Source organism: Pholcus phalangioides, unplaced genomic scaffold (assembly GCF_987345545.1).
Source record: "Pholcus phalangioides strain wild (caught in Gottingen) unplaced genomic scaffold, Ppha-v1.0 ptg000022l_1, whole genome shotgun sequence".
NCBI classification, from domain to species: domain Eukaryota; kingdom Metazoa; phylum Arthropoda; class Arachnida; order Araneae; family Pholcidae; genus Pholcus; species Pholcus phalangioides.
This window is the reverse complement of record NW_028301615.1, coordinates 20320070-20345766: the sequence shown is the minus strand read 5'-3', so window position 1 is coordinate 20345766 and position 25697 is coordinate 20320070. Positions and strand designations below refer to the sequence as shown.

The 25697-nt window shown below is 40.1% G+C and overlaps 1 protein-coding gene across 1 annotated transcript in view; it reads left to right on the top strand.

Moving 5' to 3' along the window:
- Positions 1-2151: 2151 nt before the first annotated feature.
- ft (cadherin-related tumor suppressor fat) overlaps positions 2152-25697 on the top strand; it is a 188040-nt gene continuing 164494 nt past the window's right edge. Inside the window, exon 1 of the mRNA XM_089250010.1 lies at positions 2152-8362. Within this exon, the coding sequence (XP_089106136.1) occupies positions 3011-8362 (5352 nt within the window). The 5' untranslated portion in view covers positions 2152-3010. The remainder of the gene's footprint in view (positions 8363-25697) is intronic.

Here is a 25697-nt window from a genome sequence, read left to right as displayed (position 1 = left end):
CTTTCGTTCCATTTTCATATTTTTTATTTCTTGGAGAAACATTTTGTTTTTTCGTTTGTTATGAACTAAAACAGGAGTGCTCAACGATTTGGGTGAGCGCGGGCCACTTGATGTTAGGGTAAATCGAGAAGCTATTCATACTTACAATAAGACATCCATAAGTATTCTTTATGGGCATTGTAAAATATTTTATCACGTGTATATATTGATTATAATTTTTGTTAATTGCATTTTTAATTGGGTTGCTATATATATGAAATACATGTATATGACATCCATATTTTTATGGGCATCTTTTTCTCAGCCACCTCGTTGGGCATTTTGCCTGTTGTGGAGTTGTATTTGTATTTGCAACTAGTCCTGGGCCACTGAGTGATTTTTGAACTATTCGCGAGGCACAAAGAAATTAGATGGTCATAAAATTTACAATTCGTAATGAAAATTTCGAACACTACTGAGGTCCGGTGGCGTGTTAACACGAGGGCCAATGAGGGTTGATCCATTGCACGAAAGTAAAACAGCATTTCCCCCTCCCAAATAAATGTTTTTAATTTATAGTTCTGGATATTTCGTTAAATTTTTATTTCTTTTCTGCGACATTTCTTTAATTTTTTTTTTTTGTGATAGTGATAATTCCCCCATTCTTTTTTATCATGAAAAAGCAGTTGTGACAGAAGTAAAAATTTAAAAAAAGAAAAGAAAAAAGGTTCCATCAAGAGATTCCTTGAATGGATCACCATTTGTCACACCTAGGCAGTGCCGTCTTAACGCATGGGCCCACCCGGGCATGGCCCGGGGGCCTCAGGGGAAGAGGGGCCTCACAAAAATGAGATCCGGTTGAAATTCTCTAGAATTTACAAGGTAGGACCTTGGAAAAACCACTTGGCCCGGGGGCCCCTGATGCTCTTAAGACGGCACTGCCCCTAGGACCACCGCAGGTTCTTAACCTTTTCTGACTCGCGGAGCCCATTTCAGTGAATAATTTCTCTGGAGGAGCAATGTTTAGTATATTATTTATATGATGGTAGCCTTTAGGTCTCTCTTTTTGTTTGCTTATCAAATTTATTGATTAATTTTATTATTCTCGAATGGCCGCGGAGCCCCTGGGAAGTGCAAACGGAACCCCAAGAGCTCCGCGGAGCACCGGTTGAGAACCACTGGTCTATAGACTCCCATAAGCTTCCCTGTTCGATGCTGCTCCGTACGAGCTGGATGAAGTAAGTATTAAAATATTTTGCTTCAACTATTTTCTTAACCTCTTCACACCTGAGCCGAAAACCGACTGTTAAAAATTTTTTTGATTTGTGTTTTTTGCCTGTCCAAATGCCCTTTAAAAAGTTTTTTTTTTTAATTAATTAATTAATTTGGGTCGGTATCTTTCTCCTAGGGCTTGTTGAGTTAGTTGCACATATGTGTATATCTGAGGTCTTTAACTTGCTTTTAAGGGTGGCTCTAGGGTCACTGGTTGAGTGAGATGTCTCAACCAGTGCTCACCAATACGCATCTGGATGCACGATTCACGCATCAAAATTCAGTTTTACTCCTCAAAATTTCGTTGAGTGAAAATATACTTCTTCAACTTTTAGATAATTTTTTTTCCTTAATAAAGTTACTTCTTTGTTTTTTCATAAAACGTGCCCCTCTAAAAGAGCCGCCCTTGGCACGGGGGGGGGGTGACAGGTGCGTTTTTGGAGTCCCCGCACTCATGTAATAACGAAAATAAATTCTGAATTTTCTTCCATTCTGGGAAAATCTGCATCTTTACCTCTCGTCTTTCTGAGGCCCCTATTCTCTTGAGGCCCCCGGGCTTGCCCGGGTGGGCCCATGCCATGGCACTGGCCCCGCTGCCCTCTTTTCACAAAATTATCCTTTACAATTTTCAAATGGAGTGAAATTACTCTTTTTTTTCTTTCGAATAACACAGGGTCTGAACTTAGAAATTTATAAACAATTAAAAAAAAAAAAAACCCTCCTATGCGCGTTTATTGCCAAACTTGGCGACAGAAAAGTTTTTCCTCCACCTGCTGAGATTGCAGCAACCCTGAAAAAGAAGAAGAAACGGAGGTAAGAGAGAGAGAGAGGAGCTGTGTGGAGAAGGAAGGAGAAAGGGGGGAAGAAAACCGTGTAGCCATCCGCGACCGCCGATGCGCCTCTCAGTTAGTAAGCAGGTTGACCCTCGATCGGTATCGGCGCCGGTCGCACACACACCAAGCCTTGTTTTCTATTCGTTTTTCTTGTGTTCATACGCGCCGATCTTGAGAGGGGGGACAAAAAAAAGAAGGAACGATTCTCTCTCGAACAATCGGGGATTTGTGTTCAATGGATTCACGTGTTATTATTATTACTGATACGATTCTCCAACGATATCCAGCCGAAGAAATGGACCGTTCGTCGAGAAGGACCGAGATCTAAAAGCCGAACTTTCTTCTTCTTCTTCATCATCATCTTTCTTCATGTGCTCCTCCGCCTGAACCTGTTGCCTTGTTGTGTTTTTTTACATATCCTCAGTGTGCCTCCGATCTCTCTCTCTCTCCCTACCTCGTCGATCCCGATAGAGAGAGAGAATATCAACCGGTGGAAAACAACAAAAAAGCTCGGATTATATTCACGAAAATTATTATTATTCAATTATTATCAGCCGACATTATTGCCACAAGCTCACCACTGTGATCATCCGGAATTTGTGTGTCGCGATAATCCGTCCGCAAACTTCTACAGGGGATTTTTTCTTCTTCGAAATTATTAATTCAAGCTCTGGATTATTTGTATACGAAAAAAAAAAAAAAAAGACAGCATGGTTGTTGTGTACGTTGTTCTGTGTGATGCGATTCTCCGCTAGAAATGTGGAAATACAGTTGTGTCGCCCATCCCTGGTATGCAGTGGGGTAAGTCGTGCTGTTTATGTTGTCCGTATATATGACTATTTTAGATGTTATTAGATTATTTTTTCTCGAGGATAAATGATGGTAGGGTATTATAGTTTGAACCAAATAGAAGCCGCTAGCTTTTAATGATAATGGCCGAGTGTGTTGATGACGGCGCAGGTGGCAGCGGCGGTGACCGAATTTACGAGAAGAGCAGGACATTGAAATTCAGGATAAACAAGCCTAAATTAAAGCTGGGCATGGCGGTGCCACCGGTCACTGATCTAACTAACGCCGGGCATTACTACAGAGCGAACCAGTTCTTGATATATCTGTCGCTGTTGTTGTTGTTTCTAGTGCAGTTCGCCCAGGGCCAGGGCCCCGGTCCGAAATCGACGGGGCTGACGATGCGCTCTCGCGAGGCGGACATGAGGGTCCAGTTCGAACTGGAGGAAGGGAAGCCGCCCGGTACCGTTATAGGCAAGATACCTACCAAACCGAACTTTACGTACCGATTCAACGAGAGGCCCCCGGAATTCCACCTGAACGGTACGACGGGGGTGATCACGACGTCGATGGAGATCGACAGGGAGGCGTTGTCCAGCGAGAGGTTCGATCTGGTCATCCTGAGCAGTCAGCCCACGTACCCCCTGGAGGTCAGGATCGTCATCATCGACATCAACGATAACTCGCCGTATTTTCCCGAGCCGATTCTAGCCGTCACCTTCTCCGAGAGCGCTAATGTCGGGACGCGTGTGATATTAGACACGGCGACGGACAGGGACGTTGGCATCAACGATGTCAACACTGACTACAAGATCGTTTCTGGCAATGATGACGGCAAGTTCCAACTCGTTGTGACCACCAACCCTAGTGGCGAAACGCCGTATCTGCATATTGAGACCGTGGGGCGGTTGGACCGAGAATCAAAATCTTTCTATCAGTTGAACATATCTGCTCAGGATGGCGGGACCCCTCCGAGGTTCGGTTACCTTCAGGTCAACATCACCGTCTTGGATGTCAACGACAACCCTCCGATATTCGACCACAGTGACTATTCCGTCAGCCTGAACGAAAGCGTACCTCCTGGTACGAGCGTGTTGCAGGTTCGAGCCACGGACAACGATCTGGGAGACAACGCGAAGATCACTTACTTCCTGGGTGATTCCGAAAGGCAGTTCACGGTGGACCCTCAAACCGGGATAATATCTACGATGGAACTGTTGAAGTGTGAGCAGAACTGTCAGTCACCGGACAAGTGTCCCAAAAGTTGCGTGTTCACTGTCTTTGCGAGGGACCACGGTTCTCCCCGTCAGGATGGCCGCGCCTACGTCACTGTCAACTTACTGGATGCCAACGACCACGATCCTATAATTCGTTTCAGGTTCTTCCCTTCGACTGCCAGCTACGCCACTGTCGACGAGAACGCGCAGAATGGCTCGGTGGTAGCTGCTGTTAGCGTGATCGATTTCGACGAGGGACCGAATGGCGAAACGTGGGTCGAAATACAAGGAGGGAATGAACTGAGCCACTTCCGGCTGGAATCGACCCCCAGCTTCGACATAGTCCGCGTGAACGGCGTTCTCGACCGAGAACAGATCGGTAAATACAACTTGACCATCACTGCAACGGATCGTGGTATTCCCCCGAGGAGCTCCACCGCTTTCCTGATCATTCACGTGAATGACGTCAACGACCACGAGCCGATATTCGAGAAAAACGAATACTCGGCCGTCCTGAGCGAGGCGATTCCCATCGGGAGCTACGTTGCCAGTATCAGCGCCACCGACGAAGACACCGGTATCAATTCCGAGATATACTACACCATCGTCTCTGGTAACGACAGGAGATGGTTCGACATCGACACCCAGACTGGTCTAGTGACCACCTCCCAACTCCTGAACCGTGAAGATCAAGACTACATCGAATTGAAGATATCTGCCCGTGATGGCGGTCCGAACCCGAAATGGACTTACACGTACCTGCGGGTACAGATACTGGACGAGAACGACGAAGCTCCGTCGTTTGCCGAGGCGAACATGAACGTGACGTTGATGGAGAACGCTCCCCCGAACACCTTGGTAGCCGTCGTCACGGCTGCGGACAACGACTTGGGAACCAACGGCAGTGTGCTGTATCACTTCCACCCTGACGTCGAGAGGACGTACCCAAAGAAGTTCGCCCTCGACCCCACCTATGGCCGGATCAGCGTTGTCGAGCAACTGGATCGAGAGGAAATCGACGTCTATGCCCTCAAGATAATTGGGAAAGACCAGGGGCACCCGGCCCTCAGCTCTACGGTCGTGGTGCACGTGACATTGCTGGACGTCAACGACAACAAGCCCATGTTCTACCCGAAGCAGTATTTCCACTACCTCATGTTCAATGAGCCGGCCGGGACAGTCGTGGCGCATCTGACAGCGACTGATGCCGATGTCGGCCGAAACGCCGAGATGAAGTACGCACTCGCCAGTGGTGGTGATCAGAAGTTCGAGGTCGACGAGGTCACTGGTGTGGTGAGGACCAAGATCCAACTGGGCAAGCTAGACATGTCGAGATACGAAATAATAGTCTCAGTTTCGAACCCGGACGACCGGAACATGCAGGATAAGGCCATAGTGACAGTTTTCCTGAGTGACGCCCAACGCAGGATAGTGCAGTTCGATCATGGGAAAGACTACGCTTTCGTAGTGGAGGAAGACGTCCGGGGAACCGAACCGAACGTTGGCAGAGAGATAGGGCGTGTTTCGATTGGTCGTTCAGTGAGGACCGAGTTGAAGTACGCCATAACCGACGGTGACTACAACCATTGCTTCAAGATAGACGAGACTCAGGGTGTTATCAGCACTGCCAGGACTATAGACCGCGAGAAACAGTCCAGGTTCGAACTCACGATCGTCGCCTACGACTTCAGTGGCTACGCCCAGACGAACGTCAGTGTCGCCATCACTGACCTGAATGACTATCCGCCTACATTCGAACAGCCTCCGGAAGTTATAGAGGTCGAAGAGGACCTCCCGGTCGGACACGAAGTGTATCTGGTGAAGGCGAACGACTTGGACGTCGGGCTGAACGGAAGGGTTGAGTACTCCCTGACGTCCGTCCAGCACAACACTTTCTATATTGAGAAGGCGTCCGGGATGATATACCTGAACCGACCGGTGCGATCAGAGGTCGGGAGCAAATACGAGGTGGAGATCGTCGCGAGGGACTTCGGGGTGCCATCTCTATCCACTCGTTTGACTCTCACGATGGTCATCAAGGACGTCAACGACCGTACTCCCGTCTTCGACCATTCTGCCTACGAGACTTCCGTATTGGAATCGGTGCCCGTCAACGACAGGTTCTACATGCTCCGGGCAACCGACGGGGACAGTGGCAAGAACAGGCAGCTCCTGTACTCCATAACAGCCGGAAACGATGATAACCGCTTTGGTATTTTCCCGGACGGTTTTCTGTACGTCAAACGGCCCTTGGACAGAGAAAAACGGGATTATTACTCCCTTACCGTGGAGGCCAAGGACAACGGCACCGTCCCGAGGAGTTCCTCTGTGCAGGTGGTCGTCCATATCATTGACGAAAACGACAACAGCCCCATGTTTGACAATAAGACCTTCGAGTTCTTCGTCGCTGAGAATGAACCACCGGACACCTACGTGGGACGGTTGTCCGCTGAAGATGCCGACAAGGGCAGGAACGCGGAACTCACTTACTCGATAACGAACAATCAGAACGATTTTGTGGTCAACACCAAGACGGGATTCGTCAGGACTCTACGTTACTTCGACAGAGAACAACTGATGGAGGCGTCGGGACACGACTTCATCGTCATGGAGGCCGTGGTGTTGGACGGCAGCGTCATACGCCTCAGGGACGAGGCCAAAGTTGTGGTCTACATCACTGACGTCAACGACAACGTCCCCAAGTTCGTGAGAACGCCTTACGAATCATCAGTGTCTGAGAGCTCACCGGTCGGTACTCAACTGATCCGCGTTAGTGCCCTCGACGCGGACGACGGCATAAACGGCAATGTGCATTACTCCATCGTGAGCGGAAATATCGACGGTGCCTTCCAGATCGACGACCTGAACGGACAGATAAGCTTGGCCAAATCTCTGGACAGAGAGAAGATCGCCAAGTATGCTCTGGTCGTGATGGCCAGAGACATGGGCGAAGAGGTCAGCCACAACGTTACCGAACACGTGATGATTCACGTGCTTGATGAGAACGACAATCCGCCTCAGTTCAACAACGCCACGATGAAGCAGATAGACATCGCAGAAGACGCAGTTGTTGGTTCGAAGATATTTACCTTCACCGCTACTGACATTGACCTCGGGGTCAACGCCGAAGTCACGTTCTTCGTAGCATCTGGCAACTTCAAGGAGACTTTCCGGATCGACGGCCCTTCGGGTGTCCTCTACCTTGCCCGACCCCTCGATTACGAAGATAAGAACATGTACATCTTGAACGTTTCTGCTACTGACGGGGGCACGCCTCGCCTTGCATCTACAATACAGGTGGCCGTCAAGATCCTGGACGTCAACGACAACGCCCCCAGGTTCTCCAGCACGACAGTCGTTCGTCAGATCGAAGAGAGCATTCCACCAAACACTCCGGTGGTGACCCTCACTGCCCAGGATAGAGATTCCGGCGTCAACGGGAAAATACTGTTCAGTGTGGCGTCCCAGGATCCACCAGGCAGACATTTCGCGATCCAACCTGAGACGGGCGTGCTCTTCACCGCCCAACCTATTGACAGGGAATACAGTGACACCTTCCGAATCAATATCGTGGCCACCGACCAAGCGGAGGACGTTTCCAAACGTTTGTCCGCGGAACGGACAGTGACCATCATTGTTGAGGACATAAACGACAACGCACCGACTTTTGTGTCCATGGACGCCGGTGTCCTTCCTGCGGGATCCGAAAAGGGTCACCGGATCATGACCCTTTCGGCTAACGATCCAGATGCCAATAACAACGGGATGATCACGTACGAGCTTGAGGGCAGCGATTCTTCCGGGCTGTTCACAGTCGATCGGAGCACAGGCGACCTGTACCTTTCCAGGCCAGTAGAAAGGCCAGCGGTCTCCTACACCCTGACCGTGAAAGCCACCGACCAGGCCGTGGTGTCGGTCAGGAAGTCGTCCAGGAACAAAGTGACCATCATAGGGACTTCTAGACACGGTGACGGTCCAGTTTTCTCGTCGTCCGAGTACTCGGGCGTCATACTGGAAAACAAGCCCGTGGGCACCAGCGTGTTGAATGTGCGCGCCGAGATGAGCGGTCAACCTGAAAGACAACTGGAATATTTCCTGACTGCAGTGGCCGATTCCTCGGGATTGGCTCAGAATCGTGTTTTCGCCATCAACAGATACAGCGGTGTCATATCCACCGCTGCTGTGCTGGACAGGGAAAATGGAGCTACTTTTTTCCACCTGGATGTGTACGCAGTGGACATTACGGCAGCTGTTCCCAAGACGTCCAAAGCAAAGGTAGGCCAATTTTTCCACCTATATTTCAAGAGTATATAAATGTATTGAGATATTCTATAATCACCGGGGCTTGACAAATCTCAGGCACCAGGTCGCCATGGCAACTTAAAAATTGGTATTGGAGCCTGAAATTTTCCACGTGGAATTAATACAAATGTATGCCTCCCTCTGTGTTCAGCGTTAAATACTTTCTTCAGTGTTATCATTTCCATAATTTTTTTTTAGTAAGGCGTGCGGAAAGAAACAAGTTAGAGTGCGCCAATTTGGTGTCGAAAATTTGTGGTACGGTTATAAGAAGAGTGAGTGCTTAAATATTTTTTCCACTTCTAGGCGCGAGACATGCACCCTTTATTATATCAAAGGGTGCTCAACCTTTTGGAAGTTCGGGCCACTCGAGTGATCTGGAAATGTGCCGCGGGCCGCTTGAATGATCTGGAACTGCACCGCGGGTCACTCAAGTGAACTGTGAATATGCCGCAGGCCACTCAGGCGATCTGCAAATATGCTGCGGATCACTCAAGTGACCTGTAAATATGACGCAGGTCACTCAAGCAATCTGTAAATTTACCATAGGTTACTCAAGTTATTTGTAATTGTACCGCAGGCCACTCAAGTGGTCTGAAACTGTTCCGCTGACCCCTTGAGTAGTGTGTAAATATGCCGCAGGTCACTCAAGCATAGGCGTACGCAGAATTTTTTTTTTCCTTCTCGGGGGGGGGGGGGGTTACGTTTTTCCTGCACAATAACACTATAATCTCGGCTTGTGGAGGGGGGGGGGAATAGAACCCCAAACTCTCCCTCCCTTTGCGTGCGCCAATGCACTCAAGTAATAATTTGTAAATTTACCGTAGGTAACTCAAGTGGTCTGGTAATGTGCCGCTTAAATCATTTTTACAAAATTAGGTTTGGGGCCGTGAGCCACATTAAATGACTCCGAGGGCCATTTGTTGAGAGCATGTATGCTTTATATCACTCCAATCACATACAGAAAAGTTTAGGCGCCGATTGTCATGGCGACCTGGTGCAGCACCTCCTAGAGATAGAGAGTGCCTGTGATTTGTGTCAAAGCCCGGCCAACTGGCGCTTTTATTTTCAGTTCTGCAAAAGCTTACGAACAGATATTAATATTTGTCGTCTTCTTTTTTTCACTTGTTATGTCCTTATCTTAGATTTTTACTCATGTTCTCTCTCCATAGTTCACTGCTATACGAAATCCAATAATAGCTTCCTGGACGAATACCACAAGTGAATAAGAAAGATGTAATTGAACGGGGGAGGGAGGACGGGAGGCACAAATATAAGATAGCTTTCTCATTTTTTTTTCTTTTCTTTTGACAAAACGAGGTGTTGTGGGGAGATAGGCAAGAATATATTTTTGAAAAAAGAAAAGACCGCCAGTTCTTTATCTTTACGGTTTTTTGAACATGTAATTGGGCGTTGCAAACGCCGTTTTTCCGCCATCGACGGGACGCGACTGCTATATTTCGCGAGATGGAGAATTATTATTATGTACAGCGTGGTGTGTGTGTACCTGTTACGGTAAATGTGATAAATCCCGTTACTATGCATAATCAACGACCATTTTGGTCGGTTTAATAAATTTCCCCGATATTTATCTCTTTAACCAGTGATTATGCATAACACCCAAGCGTCGTTGGTGAACATGAAAAATCGTACTAAATTATTACATTTGCCGGTAATTATGCATAATCACCATTTCCAAATAACTTTTATCTGAAATAGGACCACGATATTACGAACTCCTATTTAACAATTTTTTACTATCGCACAACCCCGATGTAACGAATGAACAAAGGGAGACCTACTCTACTCATCTTTTCTTGTTTACTACAAAGGTTTCCAGTTTTGAAAATACGGGAAAACCCCAATTTAACGAATCAAATAAAATAGATATTTTTATTCGTTGAATTGATAAAAATAATTATTACGGGGTCGACACAAATATTCGCACAGGCAGGATTCAAAAAAAAAAAATTACAAAATTATGAAATCTATTAAATAGGAATTCGTTATACCGGGGGCCCTTCTATTTTAATCAAACATACTAGACTCATCACGTTTGGGATTTTTTTTTTTTTCCATATGTAATAAATGCAACAACATGGGGAATCATGCATACGTAGTCCAGGGCTGGACAAATCACAAAAAAATCTAGGTTCCAGAAAAAATTTTTAGGTGTCAAAAATTTTTTTACACAAGAAGAAGACTCAAAATAATGACTTTTTCAGGGTATAGTGATCCCCCCTTTTTGACGTTGGCAGATATGCTGCTATAAATTCCAAACATTTTGTGTTGGCTCTTAGCCAGCACAATTTAGTAAAACACAAAGAAAATTTTAAGCGCCAATACCAATTTTTTGGGATTTGCCCAGCCTTGGCGTAGTCGCCAGTAAAAGCGATAAATTTAAAGCATTTATCAAATTTAATAAGAACTCTTGGGTGTTATGTATAATTCCCAGTAAAAGTTGCAATTTTTTTAGAATTTATCATATATACTGACGACACTTTGGTAGCGTGAATAATCACCGTTTGAAAGTGATAATTTCTTTTTGTCAAATTTACGGACACCGGAATATTATGCATAATCACCAGTAAAAGTGAGAAATTTACCAAACTTATCGAGACGATTGGTGAGATTAGGGGTAATAACCGGTTAATAGTTGTTATGCATAGTAGCATAATAATCGATTTATCACATTTACCTTAAACTCCTTAACATATGTTACTACCAAAGCCTGAAATGAGCCAGTTCGCGAATTGGCCGATTTCGTTGTAAATTGATCCGGCTAATGTCCGAATTTCGGACTTTTGCCGTGAAGTGGCCGGAGATACCTGTTTGGCCAAAGTTCGATAACAAAAAGTATGATTCTGAATCATCGCCAAGTTGGCGTGTTTTTTCTAGATAATTACACGTGTCCACGTTAGCTATGGGCAACCAATCAAACCACAGTTCCGATGCAATAGTCATTTTTCTTAAAAATTTAACAGAATTTTTTTTTTTGTTTTGACAGATAAAATACGTCTATATTATTATAAAAAACTGTTTTTTTCTCTCAAACTTTTCCCAACACTACATTTTTATAATCATGCCATGCATGTATCTCACACACACACATTGAAGATGGAAAACATGGATTTCGTGCCTACTGCACCGTCTGCCATCATCACATCTAACTTTGGCCAGAGATCTCCGGCCATTTCGCAAATTGGCTGGCAAAAACGAGAATCATTTCTTGAAAATCGGACTTCGAACCGAACTCCCGGCCAATTTTCGAAGTGGCCGCACTTCGGGCTTTGGCAGTAACATGTATTTAAAAATATATATATTATTATTTTTTTCCTTATAACGGGTTGTTTTTTTGCATTTTTTAAAAAAAAATACATAAAATATTTGAGAATCGCATTTTATTTTTTTAAGGTCCTCCCCATTTCTAGATTCCCTCTCCCCCCCCCCTCCCCATTAGATAGACCGAAAATGGGCGCGGTTTATTGCTTTTTTTTACCTGATTATCCCCTCTGCCATTACGTTCGGATAAGACTTATGTTAGGGAATTCACCCCTCCCGCCCCTCCTTTGGCATCTTATATATGTATAGCTCTTGTTAGTTTGCCCCGAACTGTGAGAATTAATGACAGTCATTTCCTGAAGAATGCCACTTGGAGAAATTGATGTCGCAACCTTCTCTTTTTCTTTTCTTTTTTTTTGAGAATCAATATTCCTTGAATCGTGTTCGATTGGAATGATGAGCATTTGCATTTTTATTGCTTTTCGCATTTTTTTGTTTTTGTTTTAATACATTTCTTTTGAATCCTGTTTTAACCAGTGATTTATAACAAAAAATACTCATACTGATAATATTCTGAACTCCTGATAAAAATAAGACAAACATTATGTGCATGCGCGTAAGCGATGCGTTTGGGCTCTATACCAGTGTTGTTCAACCGCTAGTCGAAACATTTTCCCCGATTTCATGTAGCCGCTACACCATTTCAGGAACAATATTAATTAAGGGGTTTGGGGCACGCAGATTTAAAAAAAACAACAACTTATTTTTCTAATTTTTAAATGCTATGAAATTTTCTTCGTCAAACTGTGTTCAAGTTTTTGTTCTACCTGCACTAAAAATATTTTTTAAAACATTTTAATATAAACTGCTGGCAGGCATTACACATGCTAATGTTTTTCACTTAAATGCGTTTTTCTAAAAGCTAAGTTTTTTGTTAGATAAGGAACATTTTTTTCGAACACCACTCATTCAAATGTCTTGAAACTTTATGTCTCTCTCTCTCTCTCTCAACACTATGGTGTTACATACTTTAACATTTTGATTAAAATGATTTCAAAAAATTTTATGGCACAAAATATGGGTACATTTACGTGATTTTGAAAAAAAAGTTGCATGTTGCTGCCATTGCAATTCGATAAAAAAAAACCCATCAATTAAAATCCGGAAAGCTCGTGTTAAAGTATATAACACTATAGGGTTGAAAGATACACAGTTTCAAGACATTTGAATGAGTGGTGTTCGAAAAAAATGTTCCTTATCTAACAAAAAAAACTTAGTTTTGAGAAAAACGCATTTAAGTGAAAAACATTAGCTTGTGTAATGCCTGCCAACAGTTTATATTAAAATATTTCTAGTACAGGTAGAACAAAAACTTGAACACAGTTAGACGCAGAAAATTTCATAGCATTTAAAATTTGAAAAATTAGAAAATGTGTTTTTTAGAAAATTTTCGTCCACCAACCCCCTCAATTTAACAAACAAAATGTAGTCTATATATTGGTTTTTATTTGTCTTATCCGTGGAATTTATAGTTGTTCTCCTCAATATTCAAAATACAGATCTGATTGTTAGATAAATAACCATTGGGTAACAAACTTAGATACAAGTGCTATGAGGACACACGCGTAAATCAAAGGAGTGGTAAATTGAAACCTTATTGGTCCTCTGGTCAAGCTCATGCCATGAAACTATTGTCTGAAGTTAATAAGTCATTAACTTCTGTCAATTACTTTTTCTATTCATGTATTTTTTGCCATTTCTCATACCATTTCTTCTGGGCCTATTTTTTTTGCTGGTTCGCAACTTATTTTTCCTTTTTTGTTTTGTAGCTTTTCCCAGTCCGCAAATTAATAATAATAATAATGTGATCCTCACGCATTCCCAAGGGATCAGCATGATCCGTCCAGGGAATTTGTTAGGGTTAGCAAACATCCATGCTCGAACCCAGACCTGCACAGTGAGAAGCTAGTTCCCTAACCACTCTACTGCCAGGCGGAAAATTATTTCTCCCTTTTTGTATTTTTTGCCGGTCCTCAAATTATTTTTCTTTTTTGGTATTTTTGCCGTTTTTCAAATCATTTTTATTTTTTTGTATTTTTGCTATCCCCAAAATTATTTTTATCTTTTGTATTTTTGCTATTTCTCAAATTATTTTTCTCTTTTGTATTTTTGCTATTTCTCAAATTATTTCGTTTTATTTGCACTATTTTTCGCCGTTTCTCAAATTATTTCTCCTTTTTTTCTTTGCCTGTTTCTCAATACTTCTCCTATTTATCTATTTTTCGCCTGCATAAAAATTATTTCTAGTATTTTTGTGTATTTTTTGTCGGCCCGTTAAATTATTTCTCCTATTTATTAATTTTGTACCAGTCTGGGGGTATTAAGCGCCCGAGTATCGTCCGAGCGAGGATATAGATAAGATATTGCCCCTAACGAGCTTGAGATGACCACCGATAGACAGCGCCTTCATTTCCAACCCATCTCATTAATGGCAGTAAATTGCGAAATGGTTAGAGTTGGCGTTTGGTGAAGTAGTCTGCAGCGGGAAAAAGGTTGAAGAAAATTGTGCTCGGTGTTTCGCAAGGTGGATGAGAGTTATTGCTCCTTTAGAGACCCTATCCATGTTTGAGGAAACTTGTATTTCGGTCCTCGCCCAATTCATCTTATCCATGTTCAACCACTAAAAGCTTCTATCAAATCACAACGACATTAGAAGACCGGCAGCGTTTTTACAGGTAAACTAGCTTGTCCCCCCCCCCCCCGAGTCGAAAAGGGCCTCTAAATTATTGGAAAAAATTGATAATAACGCAATTTGTGCAAAAAACATCTTCAACACAATAAACAAATACGGCATCAAAATATACGTGAATCATGGTTTGTTAAGATCGGCATGTAGAAGATTTTTAGTTGCATCGTATTACTTTCCCACCCGTAATGATAATGAAAAAAAGGCCTATTATCCAATTATTACTTCCAGGTAAAAAACAACAAAAACACAAAACACATTACATGGCACCAATAATAGTTGCCTCAAAAAAAAAAAAAAGGCCGGCGAAAATAACGCACACGTGCTTCTCCATTTCCTCTATATTTCGCGTGCTGTGTCCTCATCTTTGGAGGCTATTGAAGGAAAATGTACCACACACACATGCAATAGCCTTTTTTTTGCCTATTATTATTGTTCAGTGATTCCAAGGGTAAAAAACTTGTTCGAGCGAGTGAGAATTTGCCCGGAGCGTCGTAAATGAGAAACGATATCGCACACGAAGATCACCCATCACTACTCAATGCCGTCGCCCCCCATCCTAGTCAGAAAACATACTCTCATCATCACTATTGAGAGTCCGATTTTTATTTTCTTGGAGTATGTACAATGTATGTGTGTACACACAAGAGTAAATAAGTTCTTTTCTTCAATTACCCATCACGATTTTTCGATTTAGCGCCTACGTTTGCTTCTGGCTACCGTTGCTGGTTGATGTAACCTGCAACCGATCTGATTTCTCCCCTCCCCCCTGCAATTATCGTTATTACTTACCTATACCTTACAGTTTTTCCTATTAATTGTTTTTATTGTATAATAAAACGCTGTTATAATGGAGTTTATTAACGGCCTACGAAAGTTATGTGATGTACAGTCGAACTCGGTTGCAACGACACCTCGGCTATAACGTAAATTCTGTCAGTCCTTCCTCATTCCAATGGTGAATGATGTTGATGAAAACGCAACGCCCTCGGATATAGAGACACATTTTTTTCGTCGATTATATATTTTGTCTCATTTATCATGATTAGCGATCATATGATCCGTATTCGGGATATTCCTGTAATTTTGCCCATCCCAGCGCATTTATAAAAAATGTCCCGTTTTGTTTTACGAAGCTTATTCTTTATTAATAATCTTTATGTCAAACTCGGTTATAAGGACCACTCGGCTTATAACATCAATATTGTCGGTCCTGACGGATTCTAATGGAGAATAATGTTAATGAACCTTGCTTGTATAACGCCAATGAAAACGCAACGCCTTCGGATATTACGACACATTTTTTTGAGTGATCATATCCTGTAATTTTGTCCTTCCCGGCGCTTTCTTAAAAATGTCCCGTTTTGTTTACGAAACTTATTTTTTTATTCATCATCTTTACTGAAATTGGGGATGTAGCTAATTTGCATAATTCATTAATGGTACTATAATGGGTAGCCTATATGTAGAATATAAATATAAATATTGATCCAGGTGTTTGCTATGGAAAACATTTAATTCATCGAAGACATGCTATAGCAATGTATTCTTCGCCGACTATTATACAGTCAAACCTCGTTAGTACGTCACCCGGTTAACATGTCACTTCGCTTAACGAGTCACTTTTTGGAAGTCTCAATTGTCCTCAGGCAGGAATTGGTATAGCTACAGCTTACTCCGTTTAACGAGTCACTCCGCTTGCTAAGTCATATTTTTGCTCTCCCAAGAGTGACTCATTAACGAGGTTTGACTGTAATTCCATCAATGCTGTTGCAGTTCTAAGAAACTAGTAAACTGGATCATTGATCTAAGGTACTGGTTGATTGAAAGTAAAAGTCAAGCACACACCGAGTCGTTGCGTTTTTATTGACGTTAAAAGCTAGAACGTTATTGTTCACGAGTTCGTTATAACCGAGTTTTACTACACACACACATAGAGTACGGTTAACAATACATTTCCGAAATTTCCTGTTACTGGCGCTTATACATTTGGTTTTCATTGTGATATTAACATTGGTGGATAAAGTACTAGTGGAGAAGTTATTTTTTCCCCCTCAGCCACGAATCGCCAGCTGAAGCTTTCGTACACAGAAGTAGTGATGGCAGATTCAAGATTATAATTTTTTTCAAGGATTTGCATTTTGTGCAGCGCCCTCTATCGACAAACCTTGAACTAATATTTTATTTTTATGTAGGCTACTAATAACAGAATCTCCCTCCGTGAGAATAACTTTCTTGCAAACTGCATTCAAATATATACCAATTTCTTTAATTTTTTTTATGAATTTTTAAACTATTTACGAATTTATGGGACACCCTGTATTTTATTTATAAATAACTTTTTATTTGTAAAAAAATTATGATATACGCGAGCAATGGATGATGTTCATCCGTGGTTATTGCCCGCAGGTTCCTGCAGATTAAAATACCCAGTAGTGATTATTTGATCTTCTTCAGACTTGGCCTAACTATCCACCTTCCAATTTTTTCTATGATAAGTAAGACACAACTTATCGAATTCATATTTTCTTCATTGATTTAATTTATACTGATTCTCTGAGTATACAGCTTGGGCTGTATATTTTAATATATATATATATATTTTTTTTTTACACACACCTTATACAAGTACACACACCTAGCATAGTACCGGAAAGCTTATGAGAGTCAATAGACTCGGTACGTCCTGAGAAAATGCATTAACCCCTCAGTCACTCAACTATCAATCAATAAATTCAATCACAAGAGACCAATTCTTAAAATAAAGTCCCATAATGATTCCGAAAAAAGATTCCATACTTATAACATTATTTCAAGTTTCTTATCGGCAATATAATATTCATTTCTTTTTTTCAAAAAAAGGAAAGAGAAATGTCATGATTGTATAATAATTAGATAAAAGAGAGAAAAGAATCCATGTTTTCTCGTATCGAATTGAGTTATCCGAATGAGCCGTTTTAAACTTCACATTTCACTCACACACACAAAACTGTTCAATATTATATTTTTGTTCATTTTTTTTTAAAGCTAATCCATCACAATTACGTTTATTCGCGAATCATCATAATCATTATTATTGAAATTATAGCTGTTCATTTGAAAAAGGGGGGGGGGAAGTTATATATTCATTTAAATGTGTAGTTAATAAAGTGATTCGGTTATGTATCACGTAATGGATTTCACATTGCATTTTTTTTTTAAATGTGTTCCGAAATACCGAGCATTTTTTCCCTCTGAGTAAGAGGTTTTTATTCTTTGAAAGCCGTGGAACCCGAACTTGGATACTTATGATGGAAAAGTTTCCTTCAAGGGTTATAACCCAAAAGTTATATCCGAGTTATAAAGAGGGGGGAAAAAAAGCGTTTATCATGTAAATGACTCGCACGTTTAATCGCACATTTTTCGGAACCGATCGATCGATCGATCCAAAGAGAGGCTTAGCGCAACAATCTGACAGCGTAATTGTCCACAACACAGAAAGAGAGAGAGAGAGAGAGAGAGAGAAAATATAATAACAATAATAATAATAATGATAATAATGAAAAGTTGATTTGAGAGAAATAATAAGAAAAAGGAAAAGAAACTAGTTCAGGCGCCGGCTGGTCCGATTCTTGTCCATGATGTTTTTCTATCTCTTTCTTATCTCTTTTTCCTCTCTTAATTTCTTTTTTTTCTTCTTCTTTCTTATATACGGTCTTGAGAGACTTCGGACAACTTCGGGAAAATTAGCGTGTTTCTTCAATTATCTTGTTTATTTCGTTTGTGTGTATCGAAACACTCCTTAGAAAGTCGCTAATTAAAAAAAAGTAAAGAAATATGTAAGAGCTGCTTTTGTTTCATTCCCTCATTGAACAGTAATCGATAATCGTTTCTGAACATATATGGACGTTTAAAAGAGGGTATCGATTCTATTTTATTTTTCTGTTATCAATTCTGGTTCTGAAATAGGGTCAGTACAGGTTTTGTAGTTCGAGTTTGTTCCTGTTTTGTTTGCATTGATAACTGTAGAAGTGAGAGGTGAAAACAATGCATTGGTATTCAATAGCCATCATTTATTATTATTATTATTGGAGTATGATATGTTCTTTCCCCTTTCTTGTTATTGAAATATGTCTATTGGTCCAGTTTCCAGAAAAGAAGACAACAATGGGGACGTTGTCAGTGGTTTATGGCAGTATATAGCAACCGGTGTGCTTTACGAAATAAGAAAATAACCAACGCTAAAGTAAAAATTGGATCCTGAATTTCTCACTCCATACAATTACTACTTCGCATTGGTTGTACAAAGTGATTTTAAAATGTGAGCTTTCAGTATTCCGAAGGGAAATTCACTCATCTGTGCAAATTTCATACTTACTTGAGTAGGTTATTATGTGGAATTCAGGATTATTTGCTGAGAGCAGGAAGACCTTTAACACTATAATTTTCCCTAGAATTTTTAGCAATAAGGTTAGGTAATCGTCTGAGAATACAAAGGAACTTCATGTATATGACTTTCACATTTATGCTACGTTTGGCTTCAGTCGCTATTCATCCTGCGGTCCCCAACTTCGAGGCGCGAATGATAGCACATCTCCCCGTTAAAAAGTCTCGCCACAGAGAGCAATACGGCAATAACGGTACAATTATTCAATCATTACACTTCACTCATAGTTGGAAAAATTGATGGCAGCTGACAGCACTACACGTATAACAAACAATACACAGAAACAATCTTCAGTTAGGTTCACAACACATACACGAACATTCCGGCATGTACCAGTTCATTAGAAATTCCGTAGAGGAATGTGTATGAAATTCCAACCTTTTACCGGCTAAATTCATATTTAGATTAATTTTTATAATTTTTTCCTTTCATTTCCTTTTCAGATCTTTCAGTTTAGTCACATCAATAAAAAAATTCATGAAAAAAAATTTCCCTGCATGTTTTCTGGACTTGTCCATGTCCATACAAACAACATTAAAATAAAAAATAAATTTTATTCTTTCTTAAAAATAGGTGATTTAAAAAAATTCAATTGAGATAGCATATAGCATACAGGTATGTGTTGAAATGATTGAAATTTTTGTTTTGTAAATTAAGTTCAGAATCTCATACCTTCAATGGGAAAAAACCAAGTGCTTTTATGAACAAAAAAATATTTTTTTCTGATTAATGAAACCGATGTTCCCAATTGGGTACATTGGCTGTTAAAAGGGGGTGGTAGTAGTAGTAGTCGTTATTCATTCCTATTCATTTTAGTGTTAAAATATTTCATTTACACTTTGAGGAGTTCGGGTCACGTTTTCACTTTAACTTGAGCTCCGAATCATTCCTATTCATCGAATCCATTTGTAGATTCTAAAAACGCGTCGCGTTGAAATAGTTTTTCCATGCATATTGCCACCGCAAAAACCATAACCTTTAAGGTGATTGTTGACAGATACGAAAATAAGCATTGAACCGATTATGACTATTTTAGAGCAGATACTTACGTGACAGTTTATTTCTGGGAATTGAGCAGACGCGGCGAGCCACAAAGGAACGGATTTACATTTTTTGAAATGCGACCATATGGCTTTTCAGAATTTTTTCCTAATGTCCACATGTTATTCCTGGAGGGTAGAAAAGTGTATTGGAATCATTGCTCCATCTTTATCATTGACATAAAACATGTACATGCACTATCTGCTCTTACTCATAAAAAAAAAGGAATCAATTAGCCAAACAACTAACGATAACACCCTTTGACTTAAAATTTTTTAAATTACGTTTTGTTTTTTGATATGAAAAGCGAAAGAGTACTCGAGATTTAAGCAACGGCAATGTTATGTCAATTATAGTTCTTAACGTGAATTTCTGTGTTCATTTTCAATTTCAATAATTTCATTTCTTACGAAAATTCCGAATGAGGAAAAGGGAAATCAGCCAATTGTATCAAAAGACTGGTTGACACATTGAAAATTTACAATGAATGGTAGCGAGAAAAAAAAAACATATTAATGAACAAAAATAAACAAATGAAAAAAGAAGAAAAAAACATCAATTTTTTCTGAAAAAAATTAAAGCAGTGGTTAATATATAAAGAAAAAATAAAATGTCTATACAATACTTTCACATACTTCATAAAGTTAGCTATGATTCTCTACGCAACTCTGACTATGAGAGAGAGAGAGAGAGAGAGAGAACATCTTCGTGAAATCTCCAATTATATAATAGCAGTGATACTTTTAAACTTAAAAAGCCCGTATAAAATTTTTCTCGAGATGTCCAGACTCAATGTTCTGGGTCTCTGACATGTACTTGTATTATATGGCTGATCTCTCCCTTCTATTACTGTCAGAATTGATACACTGCATATGTCATTGTAAGTGCTTCATGACTCACTTACACATATTATATTCCCCTATTTAACCTCAAGTTGAGTATTATCCACCAATATTATTTTTATCTACATTATTATATTCATATATCATTAATTACATCACTATTGATATTTCGCAATTCCAGTATCTTACTCATCGCATGGTGACTTTATTATCATTTATTCATATTAGTTCATATTATCACATATAATTAGTTAGCGTCAGTTATCACGAATATATGATATCCATTAGTTCCTCTGGAGGTGAATGTCAATTCCCGGGATAAAGGTGCACTTTCAGCCACATTTTTAAATTTTTCGACATCCTAGAGATGGTGCGAGAAGACGCTTAAATTGTCATCATCCATATTCACATATACCAACCATGACTTCAATGCACTACTGCATTTAATTGGCAGAGCGATGATAAAGGAGGGGGGGGGAATGTATGGGCTGTTAAAGTCTCATCTAAGGCACCACGATGGACGAGCGAAGTTTCACAGTTCATAGAATTTTTGGCAACAGGAGAGAGGGCAGTTACATAAAATACATATTGCGTGATTTTCAGATTGGCTTTATACAGTAAAACCTGTCTTCAAAATCTTAGTCCAGTGATTTCAGTTCTAAAATACACAATAAAAAACCTGGATTGAACGGAACCTGTCTAACGTTGAAACGGAAAGGAAAATTGTATGCTTTTAACGGAAAATTTTGCACAAACACCACGAGTGTTTCCCAAACGAATAAACTAAGGGAATTACACAAAATGTTGAGGTGCTCTACCAAAATTTTTTACGCAATCTCCGCTGGCCAATGTGAGTTCTGCATCATCCGCCCTAGCAAAAACCGTTTCCGTTCTTGATGGTGTGATTTTAATAAGCCATACGTAGCAAAGCAGCAACTTTTTCTCAAAATGTTGAAAAAAATTTCCGAAAAGCAGGCTTTTTTTTTCTACGGGAGAAATCAGTTCAGCGGTTTGGAATTTCCAAATGATATGCAATATATACAAAATTGCATGCAAGCTGCTTTCCGTGATCGCAGTGCTGAGGATTACATAAACAAAGACGGCAATTTACAAACTGAAACTGGCGACAAACATAGACACCCATTGAAAATTTTAGAGAAAGTCAAAAAGAAGAGAATAAGGATCAGATAAATATTGTCATTTCTCAGAAGAAAAACAGCGTAGGGTAAAATTTTATACACATGCTATCAAAACCTTGAAAAAACTTCAGTGATTTTACTTTATAGCATAATGACTCGAGCGTTTTTTGCATATTTCTGAAACAAAAGTAAAATTCAGGTAGCAAAAGGTGTGAACTGCATACAGAAAACCTTATTGACCACTGGAAATTTTTTTTGTTCACTATTCCCCGTGCGAAGAGTTAATGTTTGTAACGGACTGTATATATATTGTAATGTTAAAGTATATTCAATATGTAAGTATTTTTAATAAATAATGTATCATATCAAGTGATAAATGTTTAATAATTATAGAATAAATTATGTGCATTACTTTATTTATTTTTAAATTATTTACTCTTTTTATTTCCAATTAACTTATTTTTTATTTTATTTCAAGTTTATACTAGATCGTCACATAATTTTACACATCAGGAACCTCTATTAAGCGGAAACCCGTGTTCAACGGAAAAGAATCTCGGTACCTTGCGATTGCGTTGAAGACAGGTTTTACTGTAATATTAAAAAATTCGTCTAAAATTTGTTGATATGCTTTAAAAAAAACTTATTATTGCTCAAGCATGGTTTATATATAATCAAAATCTGAAATGCAATTAAAACCATCGAAATGTAATATTTTCTTGGAGATCTATAAAAGAGAAGCCATTTTTAGCGAAGTTTCAGTTAAGCGATTTTCGTATTTATACGACGTTTTGACTCGAGGCTCTTGAGCGTCGTATAAACAGGATTCCACTGTACTCCTGATTTATGATGAAAATGTGTGTGATATGATTTAGAGATATCATATATATATATTTTAAAATCACATATTGCTCCTCTGTAATTTTGAAATGATACATTCAAGAAATTCTACGAGCAATGCTCGATTTGTTCCATGGCGTTCCTGGCCCAAGAAGAGGAACTGTGATGGAAACTTCTCTCTCTCTCTCTCTCCCAACATGTCTCTTGTTACTTGTTACCTTATATCATTATTAATACCCCCCGCACCTCCTCCGCCTCCCGTGCCCTACACCCCATTTCTTATCCTCCATACATTTGAAGGTAATTAACATTACCCTTGCGTATAAATCTGAGACGCCAAGCCCACAAAGCATCAACATCATGCTGGAATATGATAATCACATTCCATGTTCAACGAATCGAAAAAAAAAAAAATGTAAAAAATCCCCCCTTCGATTCATTTGATATCTTGTGCGCGCCCCCCCCCCTCCCCGACATTTCTATTGCCCCTCCCTTAATTTATGCATTTTTTTATATCCAACTTTCCCTTTTAAACGTCCCTGAAATTACTAATGACCCGCTCTTTAACATTTTTTTTTTCATATTATTTTGATATTCTTTTCTTATCTTGAACGTGTCGCGCAAAGTTATAAATCGATTAGGATATAATTCTTATGTCTATCGGAATAATTTAAAAGGTATTTTGCGATAACTATTAATCTCCTTCTCTGTCTTTCTTAGTCTATTTTTTCTTACTTACATACCGTCCGATTTATATCGTGAGAGAAGCTCTTATCTCTCGAGATCTAACATTTTATCTGATTTTCAACATTTTTTTTTGTTTTTGTTGAATTATTATTATTATTATTATTATTATTATTATTTCTGGAATGATCATCCATATTGATAAATTAATACGGTTCTCCCTTTCATTCATATGTGAATGAGAAATATGTTGTTGTTTTTTATTGGGATGGAGAAGGGATGAAAAAAGAAAATGAAATGCTGTGTGTTCATTCAAATTGGAATTCATCTTCGTCTCATTAATGCCATGACAGTGGGATGTTAATACAGGTGCGTATGTATATGTGCGCGTGTGTGCTTGGTATTTTTCTTGCGCAATTTTTTTTTTTTTTTTTCGAGCACTATCTCCATACTCTTTTTCTCGAAGAAGGTGCGCCATGTTGAGTATGTTTTTCTTTGGTAAGGGGGGAAAAATAAATTTTTCTCTCGAAGGCTTGTTCGATCTTGAACAGGCGGCCGGCGCATTGGAAAACTATGATTAAGCATCATTAAAGCTTGTAAAAAAAAAAGAATTTTTATCCTGTGTTATAGAGGGTAGGGCAGTGATTTTCCAAATAGTGATCCGAGATCAGACCAAAAAAAATTTTTTTCGTTTGATATATATATATTTTGAATATACATCTAGTTTTACAAGAATATTCTCTTCAATGAGTTACACGTTACAGGAACCAAGGTTGTTCAACCTTTAAGAGAGAGTCCGAGGCCACTCCATTGGTGTGGAAACGTGTCGAGGGCCACTTAATTAAGTGATCTGGAAGAGTGCCGCTGGTTACTTAAGTGATCTGTAAATGTGTCGCGGGGGCACAAAAGTGATCTGAAACAGGCCGCAGGTCGTCTCGCTAGGTAGTAAATTGCCTATGGCGATAGACCTGAGTTGTGCTCGGTTGGGGAAAAAAAAAAAAATCCCGCAGGTCGTGCCCGAGTGGCGCCGTGGTAAGATGCTCGTTTTCCACTATGAAGATTACTATCAAGGTCCATGGGTTCGAATCTGGGCATAGAATGTTAGAAGCAAGTTCTTTACCTACGGAACCTGGGGCGACCACCGATGGATGGAGCCTTCATTTCCCACCCAAATCTTCTGGTTGGAAATTGCCGTATGGCGATGTATGACCGGAGTTGGTGAGCGGTAAAGCTCCACAGGTCATTTAAGTCCGCGTTAGAAGTGAAAAATAAAAGTCACTGGTGAATACGAGAACCTAATAGTCTGCAGACGTCAGTACTGCTCCACCAAACGGAATCTGTTCTAAATAATAATAATTAATTTCCCCAAATATATTAGCATTTAGAGAAGTCTTGGTAGTAAGAAGCCATGAAAAATCCACTGCGGATCGGTGATTCTCCAATAGGAGATTCTTCCGCAATGTACCACCATGGGGAGGAGTGCGCGAAGTTTTTCGCTACTGGTCTCGCGGACCACCACAATTTTTTTTTTTTTCTTGGTGGTCCGATTGTTTAATCAATGGTCTCGGACCAGCGGACCACCAAGAATTGCGAATGCTGATTTAAGTGATCTGTAAATGTGCCGCAAGGCACGTGAGTGATGTAGAACTGCACCGTGGGTCACTTAAGTATTCTGGAAATGTGCCGCAGGTCGCTCGAGTGATCTGGAGCTGTGCCACAGGTCTTTTAAATAATCTGTAGATTTTCCGCGGGCCGCTTGAACAATCTGGAACTGTGTCGCAGGTCACATAAGCGATCTGGAACTGCGTTTTCTTGAGGCTTGCTTTGTTGGATCTAAACATGCGATGGGCGGAGGGGAAATTTACGATGAAGCGTCACGAAAGCTTGTAAAAAAATTGTCCTGTATGTAATAGGGTAGGGCAGTGATTTTCTAAATGGTGATCCGAGATCCGACAAAATAGTCCATCGGATTTTATTTTATTTTTCTCTTCATTTTTTTTTTGATACATCTAGTTTTTCATGGATATTCTTTTGAATAGGTTTTATCGAGACTCACATTTGAAGGGCTTCGCCGGGTTTAGTAACCAAGATGATGACTGAATAAATTTTTTTATTTGGTTCTCAGTCAGAATTTTAGTGAGTTTCTAAAAATTTTAGGACAATTATTTTTCTCCAACTAATCTACTGCCACAGAACATGGTGTATTATTAGTTGTTGTTGTTCCAACCAAAACAGTTGTTATTCCTTGATTTATTAAAAAATGTCGGATACTAAGCATATTCATTTGTGATGAGTTTAACGGGAAATATAT